At 35.5% G+C, this 14,622-nt stretch overlaps 1 protein-coding gene across 1 annotated transcript in view; it reads right to left on the reverse strand.

Moving 5' to 3' along the window:
* BMP5 (bone morphogenetic protein 5) overlaps positions 1-14,622 on the reverse strand; it is a 170,501-nt gene that overhangs the window by 96,341 nt on the left and 59,538 nt on the right. Inside the window, exon 2 of the mRNA XM_072642502.1 lies at positions 288-480. Coding sequence (XP_072498603.1) covers positions 288-480 — 193 coding nt within the window. The remainder of the gene's footprint in view (positions 1-287; positions 481-14,622) is intronic.

The raw sequence follows: 14,622 nt of genomic DNA on the forward strand, positions 1-14,622 counted from the left end.
GAGTGGTATGAAAGAAAGGATGTAAGGAGAGGGAGAGTAGACTGAGAAAAGGATTGGAGGACATCAGTTATAAATTTCACCCACTTTACAATTTTGGCAGGAGCTTAAGCTACCCTGTACATCACTTTGGAGGTGGGAAACATGATGTGACCTATTAGTACAGGCAAATTTATGGCACAACGGATATTTTGAAATGTTGTTTAACTATAATACCAAATTAGTTTTCAAGAATAGGAAGTTACTGACTGTCCAAAAAAATAAATAGATAAATGAATAAATAAGTATACCTATTTGGGTATTCCTTGATGATCTGATATATGCTAATCTTAATGGTTTCATTTTCAAATCGATTGTTGCTGCGGTCTTTGTATATCCGGAATTCAGCGGCTGTCACTGCTTCTCCATGAGGAATTTGCGTAAGATCAAACCGAAACTCTTTATAGTGCCGTCGCTGGTGAGAAAAATCCTTGTCTCTTTCAACTGTTTAAAAAGAAGAAAGAAAAGGGAAAAAAGGGAACCCTTTAAAAATATGGCAATTAACAGTAAATTCTGCAGCTTTAAATACAAAAACAAACAAGCAGGATGATATAAAAACTGGGCAAATACTAAAACCACAAAGCCAGACATGCTTCCAGTTAAAGGAAATTCCATGAGCCAACAGTCTTCAGTTCAAAAGGGAAAAAAACCTCTGTGGTTTCATACAAATTCCAGGAACCTGAATGGAAAGAATATCCAAAAAAGTTTTAAAATTGAATGTTGTAAAGTAATTAGAAATGTGGACCAAATGAAAGTGCATGGGATAGTCTCAAACTTTATTTGAATTAAACAGACATGAAGGAAGCAACTGGAATTACAAGTGAAGCTAGAATTGAGTAACACTATGTACAGAAGAACAGGGCAGGTAAAGGCTTCTACCTGAGTTACCATATGTACACAAATACTTTGACATAAGGTATTTTTTAAAGAGGCTAAGTAATGGAAATAAATTCATTTACATCAGAGGTTCTTAGCCCCTAACTCCTTGGGGGATTCATGAATAGATTCAGGAGGTTCATGCAAATTGATTTTCAGTAACCAACAATTGAATTTTAACATGTCCTTCCATTGTTTGAAATCTTTATTCTTAGAAGGGATGCATAGGTTTCACCCAACTGCAAAAGCGATCCATCAGATGAAATGGTTAAAACAAATCCAAAAAACAAACAAACAAATAAACTTTCATTTGTATAATCAGAATTGTCTCTTACAGTCTTCTTAACTTCTTCTAGCAGAAGATGGGTTGTGACCAGGATTTTAGTGCTCGACTTTGAGAAGGTCTAATCCAATCTCTTCATTTCACATGTGAAGAAACTGAGTAACAAACAGGATAAGTGACTTGCCTGAGGTAGGATGAAGAACCCAGAACTCCTGGCTACCAAATCGATATTCTTTATTTTACATCATGCTGCCTTCTTAGAGGGAAAAAAAGTTTGTTTGTTCTTTAACTAAGAGAAAACAACTTCGCTAACAAGTATCAATGGAAGTCAGGGTACATTTCCTCCTAAGGGAATTTTAAAATGTTGAAGAAATTAGAATGCTCCATGTTGGGCAGATGGTTACATAGAGGTTATTGTGCAACAGTGGATTGGCTTCAGAATAAACTACAACGATTTGGGTTAGGTTCAGACAACGTGGCAGGGACTCTACGGACTACAGAATCTGGTAGGTATCAGATAAATACTAAACAGGCTGCCTGGCCCCTGGGTTCATTTAAAATGTCTTTGTCAGTCTTATCTGTTTCATAGGACTGTTGGGTTCATAAATCTCAATTAGCCACGGTAATAATTTTCAGTATCAAGAATAATTCACATGCTTGGGTATTTCATGGATCTGATTTTTTTTTTTTGCTTTTCGTGCTCTCTCTGTTAGTGAAGATTGAAATCCTTCTATAATGGGTTCTAAACCTAGCTCCTGTTAAAATGACGATAATGACATAAATTATGAAAGGGATAAGATTATTTTTTTGGAAATAAAATTGACTGGTACATTAGTAAGTATTTATTATCTACTGTGTAATATACCACACTTTATACAGGTAAATACAAAGCAGTAGAATGACATCTTAATTACTGAAAAATTATGCTTCCCAATAACAGATTTAATGACCAGAAAGCTTGCTATCAGACTATGAGTTCCTTGAGGGCAAAGCCTGTCTTTTTGCTTTCTTTGAATTCCTGGTGCTTTAGCACATAGTAGGTGCTTAATAAATGCCTATTAACTAATCTTACCAGAGGAAGTCATAAAACATATGTCTTATAAATATACTCCATAGAGGGATATAGTGTTGGGGGGAAGGCACTAGACTTAGAATATGAATACTGACTAAATCTGGCACTTTGTAGTCATATGACTATTGATAAATTAAAGTCACCTTCCTTATTTGGAAATTATGAAGAATGTATTACATATGTAACAGAGTTACTGAGGGAGTTAGTGCCTTGTAACCTTTAAAAACTATGTAAATGTGAGTTATTTATTTATCTATATATTTGTTTGTTTGTTTTTGGTATGGTTGTGAGTCATGAGGCACCAAAGAATTGAACGTGATGCTCACCCAAAGCTCAATGGAAAGACATTTGCCTAACTCAACACATTAGAAACAAAGAATTACAGAGAAGTATGAAGTATGCCATTAGCATCTCTGTTTGGTTTCTATTCCATGGGATTCCATGGAATAGAACACCATGCCTCCCCCAAAATAACCTGATCACCTAACATCTCACCATTTAGATTGATTCAGTTTTTGATATTCAGCACCTTCCCAACTCCCTCAAGTTACTTCTCTCCTCTGATTGGAGGAATTGAGTACTATCCTCTTCCCAAAGCCTTCCTTATTAGAGGGCTCAGAATTTTCCCAGTAACTTTCCATTTTCCATCAGCAGCTCTGCTTGTTTTCCACTCCAAGGAACATTTGCCCACTGTTTTCACCCTGCCCCTTCCACACTTGCTTTTCAGTCAAGGGCTGTTTTTTAAATTATTATTATTATTATTTTTATTTCCTGAACTTAGCCCAGTGCCCAGAACACAGTAGATATTAAGAAGTGTTTGTTGAATTGAATTGAGTTGTATGTCTCAAAAAAAAATAGGGGGCACTCATGTGCTGACAGTGAGGGATAACTCATAGCCTAGATTAGTATTTTCCTTTGAATCTATGGATGTCTTCGTGATGGCAAAATTATTAAAAAAGGGTCCCAGCCAGTTAGATGAATCCCTTATGGCAAATTATGACAGTACATGGACAACCCTCAAAGATTTATAGATGGATTGTGAGTTGTGCTGTTGATCAGAGTACATGCATTGATGACATCACAGGATTCTGTTGTCATTAGTTGTTTCAATCATGTCCTACTCTTCATGATTCCATTTGGAGTTTTCTTGACAATGATAGCAGAGTGGCTTGTCATTTCCTTCTCTAACTCATTTTAAAGATGAGAAAATTGAGACAAACTGGATTAAGTGACTTGCCCAGAGTCACACAGCTTGTAAGTATCTGAGGTCAGATTTGAACTCATGAAGATAAGTCTTCTTGATTCCAAGCTCAGTGTTCCATCCACTACCCCGCCTATCTGCCCCATCACAAGGTTATATGAACATTATTATTTTTGTTATATGACATAAGAAAGGAATGTCTTGATACAAAAATATTACCTACAAAATTAATGTAGAATGTTCCAGAAAACAAGAATGTTTACATTCGAGAATCTCAGAACAGAGAAAAGAGTTAATGTTAGGGATGGGTAGAAGATACCCAATAGGCAAAGATGGTAATAGTGAAAGTAAAGGGATATTCTACAGAGAGGGCCTACTTGGAATCACAGTACTAGGGCAGAACTAAAGGTTCTCTAGATCCCAAAGAAACTGATACTGATAGGATATGCATTTTTCTGACCCAGTCCAGATCTTGAGTGAATGGAAACCTGTCAGGGTAGTAGTAGAGACAATGTTTGTTCAGTTGAGTTGGACTAGATAACCTCTGAGATCCTTTTTGATTCTTAGGTTCAATGATTCTGAAGTTTATTCTTGGCAAGAAAGAAGGGTGATCTCCAAGGGAAGAGATAAAGAACCATCCCTTTTGTATCTTGATTTCTCTCAGTCACCCCAAAAGGATTAAAGAAATTCTGTTAGCAGACAAACAGAAGTTGTGTCTAGGGACATGTATGGTGCTCAGGTAGAATATTAGCTGACTAGGAGAATGAAAACTCATTGAGGGAAGGGATAGGACAGTTCACTCCCCACTCCTCTTCTTTTCTTTCTTTATATACTCAGGACCTCATATGATGCATTGCACATAATGGATGCTTAATAAATGATTGTTGAATTGTTCAGTATTTAAATGGGTGCTACCATTAACATTTTCTTCTGTCTTTCCCCATTGTTCATTTTACCGTAGAGAAATGAAGAAAGACAAGAATACGAAAGCACAGAAAATCCAAAAATAACTGTGACTTTTACTAATTCTGAGAAGCAGCTTGGAGTTATTCCCAAGAACTGGGAGGGAAAAGTTAGGGATATTGCTTACAAATGGCTTTAGGAAAGACCCAATCTCTATACCTCAATTTCCTTGTCTATAAAAAAATGGATAATAATATGCTCCTTATTTTGCTAAGTAGCTATGAGGAAAGTGCTTTGCCATCTATAAAGAATTATAGAAATGTGAAAAGCCATTAATAGGATAATCATATATAGTATCTATTATCTATCACCTGGGACATCTAGGTAGTGCAGTGGGTAGAGCACTAGGCTTGGAATCAAGAAGACATCTTCATGAGTTAAAATCTGGCCTCAGACTTAGTAACTGTGTGACCCTGGTCAAGTCACTTAACCCTATTTGCTTCAGTACCCTCATCTGTAAAAGTAACTGGAGGAGGAAATGGCAAACCACTCCAGCATCTTTGTCAAGAAAACCCTGAATGGGGTCACAAAGAGTTGAACACAACTGAGACAACTCAGTAACAATCTGTAGTCTAACTTTCTATCACCTATTTTTTTTATTATTTCTCTGTCTTTCTGTCTGTCTGTCTTATCTGACTTTTCCTAAATTTGACTCCAAACAAAGAATTAGCCCCTTTGTTCTGTTCTGTTAGCATTATTTAATATTTTGAGTTCTTTTCCTTTTAGCATCTTTTTTTTAATATTTAATGCTTCATTATTTTAGTAATTGGATGCATCTATTATCTCATCAGAGTGAAGGATCCTCACATCATGCAGATTGCAACCCCTCCATAACTTTTCATGGTTCTTGTCCATGCTTTCTGCAAACTCTCTGTAGAAAGTTTACTCAGTGTTGCATAGTATCTGGATGGTAATAATATGGTTTTTGGTTTGTCCAACTGTGGTACCTCATTCTTTCCACATAAACAGAGCGATATATGCAATAAGTATCATTTCTACTACTGCTTCTTGCATATAAAATTTTGGCAGGAATATACTGCTACCCATTTACAGCAGCCATACCTTTTTCCATTACCCCCTTAGCATTTTGTTGTAGAAACTATGAAAAAGAAATCTTCAAAGTAAGTGGCTGCTGATTGGAGAATGACTGAATCATGACATATGAATGTATGAATTCCTCCCTCATCATAAGAAATTATGAATCTGAGAAATTCAGAGAAGCATAGGAAGACTTCTATGAACTGATACAGAGTGAAGTAAGCAGCACAAAAAGAATAATATGCACAATCACTGTAATACTGTAAAGTACTAAAAAATAATTTAACTCTGACTAACTGCGGTGACCAAATTTGAATCAGGAACAAACATGTCTTTTCTCTCTTGATAGGGAAGTTAGGGACCACAGAAGTAGAATATGGCATACATTTTCAGATGTGCTCATTTCGTCATACGTTCTGCTTAATTACTGTTCATTATGAGAGAGGTTATGGGGGAAAGAGGAGCTATGTGGGAAAATTACTGTTGTATAAAAACAAGTCATCAGTAACTTTTTAATAGAAAAATAAATAACCTTAGAACTTTGAGAGGGAGAGAAATGCTGTGAGGTTCATTTTTTTAAAATGAAAATACTGAAGCATAGGTGGATTAAAGGACTTGCCAAAACTTTCTTAACAAACCAGTGGCTGAGTCAAGCTCAGAATGTTGATGTCTGGGTTTTCAAACAGGGATTTCCCCCAGCAGGAAATCACACAGGGGTTTTCCCCTCTGATTTTTAAATTTCAGGCATTTTTGAATATTGATCTAAACAATAAATTATGAAAACTGCCAGGGAACCAGCAGTAGGATCAAACATTCCTCCTAGATTTTCCACTATTTTCTTCTAACTTCCCTGAAAAAACACCCTCCTCTTTTCACTCCTAAATTTATTCTGCTTTATAGTTATTTGAACCCTCATCCAATCAACTGTAGCTGTCTTCACAGAAATAAATATAGAAATATATCTGAGCAAGTTTTAAATATTTTCCTTATGTATGCATTCATAATGAATGTATATATACACACAAACAGATATATATATATATATATTCATATATATGTGTACACATACATGTCTTGTTATTGTGCAATATACATATTACAATTTTCTAGTTATTTGCTTTCCTAGAAGGCTGCATCTCTTCCAATGGGTAGACTCAGCTCTGCTTGGACCTGTAAACTCCATCACAACACCTTCCCAAAAGGGAAATCACCATCATCACAGTCCTCAGATAATATCTGAAAAGTCTGAAGTTCAAACTTCCAAGTGATTTGAGATATTACATAATGTTATACCATATTTACAATTAATTTCTGATTTGAAATGTAGGGAAAAAAGTGTATTCCTGGGAATAACTGCAAAGCAAGAAGTTTCTTAGGACTAGCTATAAAGTGTGCACCTGCATAGTTCAGATGAGTATTGAATCCATATTATGTAAAGTCATCTACTGTTCAAAATCCCCCTGTGAAAGGTTAGTGTAATAAAGTGGAAAGCTAGAATTTCATCCTTTATTATAAATTTTCAGTTTTCTAATCCAGGCTATTTAACCTAAGCCCTAAGGGGGCACATTTTCAAAGGGTTTCATAAAATTTATATTAAACATACCACACAGAATAAAGTTGCATTGTAGATTTGTCCAGGATGTCAAATGCCCGAATCCCACTGACTTGGATCATAATTGTGCCAATAAATTCCATGCGGCACTTTTGGAAAGTAATGGAATGAGACTGGTATTTACATAGCCTCATTCTCCTAATGAAGCCCAAAATATTGAATAAGGTAATCTCCATTGCCTCCATCAATGAGAGTAGGAGGTGACAAGAATTAATATCCCTATTTTATGAATGAGAAGCTAGGTGGTGACAGCAAGTTAGTGACAGAACTCTGTCTCCTAATACCCAGCACAAAGCTGCATTCAGTAGCTCATACCACCTACATAACAAGGTTTCTGCGTCTACTTTCTTTTTTTGGAATTTAGTACATTTGGGGTTACATTTTAAAATTTCAGTCATTTTGGAATACAGATGTAGACAGTAAATTATGAAAACTCCAAGTCAACCAGGAGTAGGATCAAAGCTTTGCATTTTTTCCCCTGTCTTCTTTTACCTGTCCTGGATATAAACTTGACCTTTTTTCATCCCTCCCATGGGGCAGAGGTATCCTTCTGGTATTTATAGAATCATAGCCTATCAGGGTTGAAAGAGAACTTTCAGTTCATTCAGTGCAACATCTTTCCTTTTTTTTTTTTGAACCAGACCTTATACCAATGTGGTTTTTATTTGTTCAGGGAATTCTCAGGGAGGAAACTTCTACCGTAATTTGCCCTGTAACTTATATTCATAAAGACTTTCCTGGGGACATTGAGAGATCAAGTGATTTGCACAGGGTCACATAGGCAGTACGTCAGAGGCAGAGCTTGAACCCTTATCTTATTGGCATCAAGATCTCTATCTATAACAACACTGTCTCTCACCTTACAAATGAGACAATGGAGGTCCAGGGAGTTTAACGGACTAAAACTTGGGTCTCTAGACTCCCAACCTAGTGTTCTTACTAGTACAAATTGGATCATCAATGTCTTTTTTTCCCCTTTGTACTCACTCTTTGAGAAATATCTGCCTTCAGGGATTTGTCTGTCATCTGACTATAGATGTACTTCTAAATCATCCTATTCTATCAACCCAAGATCACCCAGGTATATATAATTAGGCTCCTTAACTTATATCAGCATATTCTACTGGGATTCATTACCTTGTCCCCCTCCCCTAATTCTTCCTCCCTCCTATCTGTTTTTGCCTCCATTTCTATCTCAATCTTTGTCTGCGCCTGTCTCCATCTACCTTTCTGTCTGTCTGTCTGTCTGTCTGTCTCTCTCTCTCTTCCTCTCTCTCTGTGTCTCTGTGTCTCTGTCTCTGTCTCTCTCTGTCTCTCTCTGTCTCTCTCTGTCTCTGTCTCTCTCTCTCTCCTCTCTGTCTCTGTCTCTCCTCTCTGTCTCTGTCTCTCTCTCTCTCTCTCTGTCTCTCTCTCTCTCTCTGTCTCTCTCTCTTCCTCTCTCTCTGTGTCTCTCTGTATCTCTGTGTCTCTGTGTCTCTGTGTCTCTCTCTCTCTCTCTCTCTCTCTCTCTCTCTCCTCTCTCTGTCTCTGTCTCTCTCTCTGTCATTCCTTTCTCTGTCTCTATCATAATTTTTTTGACATTTTTCTGTATAACCCCTCATAAGAGAAGCATTCCCTTTTATACCTGCCAAGACATTCTATTGTCTCTGTTTACTTAAATTATTCATTAACTCTTATCATTTGTTGTTTATATTCTATATGAGGAAATCTTTTTGTTTTCAATGACAGAGATGAGATGTATATATCCTCTAAACTTCCTTAATAACCAACAATAAATAATATTTATTTAGCACTTTAATGAGTGTGAAGTACTCTACTAAATGATCATTTTTCATCCCTATAATGACTCTGTGAGTTAGATGCTATTATTACTTCCACCCAAGGAAACAGAGAGGTTAAGTGACTTGTCTAAGACTATACAGCTAGCACACTTCAAATTTGAACCCAGTTCCTCTTGCCTCTAAATCCAGTGCTCTTATCTCCATCACCAACACATTCACAAGATCATAGAATCATAAATTTTGAGTTGGAAAGGATGATAAATATCATCTGGTCTAACCCTCTTATTTTACAGATGGGAAAACTGAGGCCTAAGGGGGTTCACACCATCCAAGATCACCCTGGAACAGATGAAATTTGAATCCAGGGTCTCTAATTCCAGATCTATCATTCTTTCCACTTCATCACATGTTTCTAAACTCCTTCCAAATAATTGTTCCTTCATACCAGAAAAGGATTTTGAATGGGCTGTCAGATGCCATTCATAATCACAAAGTGTCCCAGCTTCATGAGATCATCCTTTATTGTTGTAAGATTCATTTTGGACAAACCACCCATTATAAAAACCACTGCAACATGTAACCCATTTGAAGGATTAAAAAAGCTCCTCAAACCACTAATCAATCAACCAGCATGTATTAAGTGAATCCTGTATGCAAGCCACTATGGCGAGGGTCAAGGATACAAAGAAAAAATGAAACAGTTGCAGACTTTGAGATGCTTACATTCTATCAGTGAAGATGCAGCATGTATATATATATGTGTGTGTGTGTATACATATATGTATAAATAAAATATATTAAAAACAATAAATACTAGGTAATGAGGACACATATTTCAGGGTGGGGATGTGAGGTAGGGTTATCTGGAAAGGTCTCATCTAAGAGATTATCTGAGTTGAGCATTGAAAGAAACTAGGAATTTTAAGAGTTAGAGGTGAAGTACAGGATTCCAGATATCAAGTATAAAGACATTAACAATATATGCAGCATGCCTATCAAAATGCATAATAATATAAATCCACTCTCATTCCTATAATTGAGGATTGCCCCAGTCTAGTCTATTTAAGCATGTGCATTATACTCAGCTATTACAGCCGGAAGAGGACAGGGACCCTGAAAGTAGGAAGCCATAATAATGTTTGATGGAAAGGCTGTTCTCTCTGCTCTGGGGCAAGGACAAGTCTTTTATAATTGGTTCTGGTCTGCTAACCACATGGTTAAAGGACAGACAATTGTTTGAATATTGTCTCTTCCTGCCTAGCTAAGTTTGAATACAAACTGAAAGAATGAGCCTTCTAGTCTGGAGGGCCTTCTTACCTCCCCACTGTGGTTTGTAACACAACCTGGAAATGGCACTCCTGTTAATCCTATATCTGTTCTATTTTCTCCTGTTTTTTAAAGAAGCACTGGAAATGGCTATGACCATGCAAATTTCTAAAAGGTCAGGACAGTTGCATATCCGAAGGTCTAGGAATAAGGTCTAATAGGAGCTTAAGGTCTTTCAGAACCCAGATAGTGAGGACCCAAATCTTAAGTGATATTCTTTTGACCCAGTATTGACAAAAAGAGACCTACAATTTTCATTCACTGCCCATGCCAAATTCCAAAGAGAATTCAGTGGAGTGAGTGAATTCTATGTAAAAACTGCTTTAAGTTTGAGCCCGCTGTAGAAACAGAGGTAGTATAGAGCAAATGAATCCCCTTGATCTTAGGGGGAAATTTTTTTTAATGTATGCTCTTGCTATATCTTCTCAGAAAATATCCCTTTGTAAAAACAATTGATAATAATTAGTTCAATGTAACTGTGCTGCTATCCCTAGAAGTTAACAGGGCAGAGAATACATTGGAATGGCAGCTCAACTAGTAGTAATAGAGAAAATCCTCCTGCAGCCTCTTGAGGTACCTCTTGATCCCTTTGGGACCAAAAGTAGCTCCTTCTAGAAGAATGAGTTAAGATTTTGCACTAAGTTCCTAAAATACATGTTTGGAGTGAAAGGAAACATTGTTTTATGTAGACCCTATTCTTCTGAACTCTTTGTAAATATTAAATAACTTGCTTTCTTTAAAAAAAAATGGTCATAAACTTGAATTTGAATTGAAATTGTAATAAGTAATTGAATTGAATTGAAACTCTAAAATGAATCATTTGGGACTGTGAAAAGGTATGCAAAAAGAAAACCTAACATAGGACATGGTTTACCTTATTTGTTAGGTTTTTTTGGTAGTGTTATTATTATTTTTAGTCCAGACCTTTGATTTCATTGGTTAGGTAAAGCCTTGTTTGGAAACTCCCTCCATGAATACAGAATGGAATTTCTGTGGTAATTTGTAGTTTTAGAGACCTACCTGGGGACTCAGAGGTTAACTGATTTGCTTAAGGTAACACAACTAGTATATGGATGACGAAAATGTCTTCTGTTACTGTTTCTTAACTCTAAATCTATTCACTGTGTTGCCTTTCTCTTATTCATGGTTCAACACATACTTCTATTTACTAATTACCTTTAATTTTCTCAAGCCTTTTGTATTAATCATTGCAGGAAAATAGGCATTTCTTATTGAAAAACATGATATTCTCAAATAAATGCAATATTTTTTTCATAACTTTTACACTCTTTGGGAGAAAACAGAAATGGTGAATTCTCCTAACTACAAACCAAAGTTTTGGTTCATTTAAACCCATAAATATGTAACTCCTCCTACAAAGCTTACTTAAGATAAGAAAATATATCTCTCTCCAACCTACTTCATAATTCTCAAACCCAGGCCCACATCCTATGCAAAGCTATTGTCAAATTTAGCTAGTAGGCTCTGATACTTAAAACTTCATGCAAGTGAAATCAAGGTAACCATTTGGACCAGTCAGTCTTACCCTGTCTTTGAGCTAAAGACATCACCATTATCCCAAAGAGCCACCTTACAGACAGGTGTCTATGATAATAGAGCTAGAATCAAAAGAGACTTTGGGGATCTCTTAGTTCAGCTTCCTCATTTTACACAACAGGAAACTGAGATCTAGACAGATTAAGTGATTTTTTTAGTTAATGATTTCTACCCATTATATCTATTCCTTCCTCTGGGACCAATCAGAATGAGTCTAATTTCTCTTTCACAAGAAAGCCATTCAAATACTTGAGAAAAACTATCAGCATCTCCTCCCCGCCCCAATTCCCTCCACCCACTATTCTCTAATTTAGGCTATATATTCTGAAATTTTCCACTTAAGAAGCTATTTCAGTTGTTAGTTATGGAAGCCAACTCAGCCATTCACCACTAAAATCAGATCAGGAATGAAGGGAGAATGCTCTTATTATCTGTGTTTATAGTGGGCTTTAAAAAAAATGGTTCAGTGCTAAAAGGATATATATATATATATATATATAGCATGTTGTATGGGAGTGAGGGAGGGAAAGAGAAAGGTTGGTAGGGGGCTGGGAGGGGAGGTATAATTTAAAGTATCTTTGTCCTTAAAAATAACTTAGTAATTCTGACAAGAAATTTCAAACCTATATCTCAGTACTCCATCTTGCTGACATGTTTCACCTGTTTAAGGTGTATGGCCCAACTCTACTGATTGAAATTTAAAAAAAAAAGATTTGCTATTTTATTTGTAATTTTACAAGGTAATATCAATGTAGGAAGAAGAGATAAAGTACATAGAATGTTTCACAACGATAAATGAGTTGACAGTGAAAAGAAACAGAATTCAATCTGTATATGGGCGCCAACATTGTCTAAAATCAGAAAAGTTATACAAAGATTAAACTTGTTTTTAAAGTTGTAAAATGAAGCCTTTTATTGTTGAGATAAAATTTATCAAGAATTAATGGCTGACTTTTTTTAAATAGTAAGTTTTGTCTGGATGTTTTCATCATATCTAATGCTGTATAAAAATTATATGCACCAAATGTTTCTGTTGGCAATATCAGAGGAGAGGAATTAATTAACACAGAAGATTATAAGTTTTATCTGTATGGCTATTTAACTTCAATTTGTAAGGAACTACATCCATATGCAATCTGTCTTAGTCTCTTATACAAGAATTATAACTTGCAAGACCAAAATAACTTCAGTAGCTATAATAGACGGTGCAACGGAATAGATAGTATTCTCCCAGGAGCTCAACCAGAAGTTGAAAGAATATAGATCATAATTTGCTGCTGAGTGTAAAAATCATCAAGAAATTATTCATAGAACTATTACTTATCTGTGCTGTATTCTATAAGAAATGTGGGAAAAGGCTAAATGGTTATAAATATCTATTATTCCACAACATCCCCAAATGGCTATTCTGCTAAGGAACATAAAGCTAGCCATATGAAATTTTATTAATAATTTATACTTCATTAATTTAGACAGGTAACAAAGATATAAGCATTTTGTCTAAGTTGATAATTCCCTAGCAGCAGAATGTGGCAGATTTCAGAGGTCAGAAATACCAGGAGACTGTATTATCATAGCAGAATGTATAATTCTAGATTGCGCACAGCATGCACACATGCACACACACACAGAGCTATCTGTTTGAAAGTCTTTAAGAATGATTTTGGCTTACTTCAAAACATCTGCAGTCTTGATTTATCTGGATAGTATCCCTTCATGTAAATACTTTTAAAAATTCATTGAGCCAAATCTTCACAAATTAAAGGGATTTTAGAAAACAATTCACTTAATAATCTACAGTTACATAACTGAATTATTTCTTAAAGAGATAACTTAGGGCATAAAGAATTTATTAGTATAATATTAGCTTTGGTAATTGAAATAATTGTAGCGTGAGTACTTATTTGTCTAATATTATCAGGTGAGCTTAATATTATATGTAACAATCCGTTCAGTGATGTTTAAATTAACAACAACAAACAACATACAGAAAAATAAAACATGATAGTAATTGGAATTCTTTGTCATTTGATTCCTACAACAACCATATGAGTTACACCAAGTATTATAATCCTCTTTTTCCTGAAGAGATTTAGCAAAGTTACATTATATGTCCATAATTATAAAGTTAACCAAGGAGAGAGACAGGAGAAGAATGCAAGCGTCTCTTTTTCTGGGCAAATACTCACTCTCCTCTTCACTGCTTTGACAGTAATTAATGACTGCTTACTTAAACAGTTAACTCAGCTCTCTGACCTTAGGTAAATCAATTTGTTTCTTCGAAAATCAACTTCCCTATCTGAAACATAGACATAGCGATAATTGTGCTAAATTTATTTTATGGGATAATGTTCAAATTACTCTGAGTTTATTAAATATTAAAAAATATACAAGTTAGGCCCATACAGCTTTGAATGAATCTGATCAGATTGGAAAAATTCTAATGAGTCAGTTCTATAGCTCAATTGAACACTGGAACCAGTTTTCAGTCTTGTTACTCATCTGACTTTTGAAAAATCATACCAACGAATGTGCAATGATCCTGATGTATATACATCTACGGGCACTTTTGAATAGGCTTATATTCATTTATAAGATTATTTTTCCTGCAGGGAATGAGGTAATAGAATATATAGAACAATATAGGAAATGTGTTACTGCCCATAGTTTTATCAGTAATTAACTCTATGCTAAACAGCAATGACAAAAGAATAATCTTTAATCCTGTAAAATTTTTCGCAGTTAATGTCAGCAAAGTATGAAGATAGTTTTATGAGATAAGATCCTAGACAGGTGGTACCTTCTAGGTGTACATTTTGTATTACTGTTTTACTGCATGCACAGATGAAGATTAAATGCTGTCTAATGAAGGTTGTG

The sequence above is a fragment of the Notamacropus eugenii genome, chromosome 2 (genome assembly GCF_028372415.1).
Source record: "Notamacropus eugenii isolate mMacEug1 chromosome 2, mMacEug1.pri_v2, whole genome shotgun sequence".
NCBI lineage: Eukaryota > Metazoa > Chordata > Mammalia > Diprotodontia > Macropodidae > Notamacropus > Notamacropus eugenii.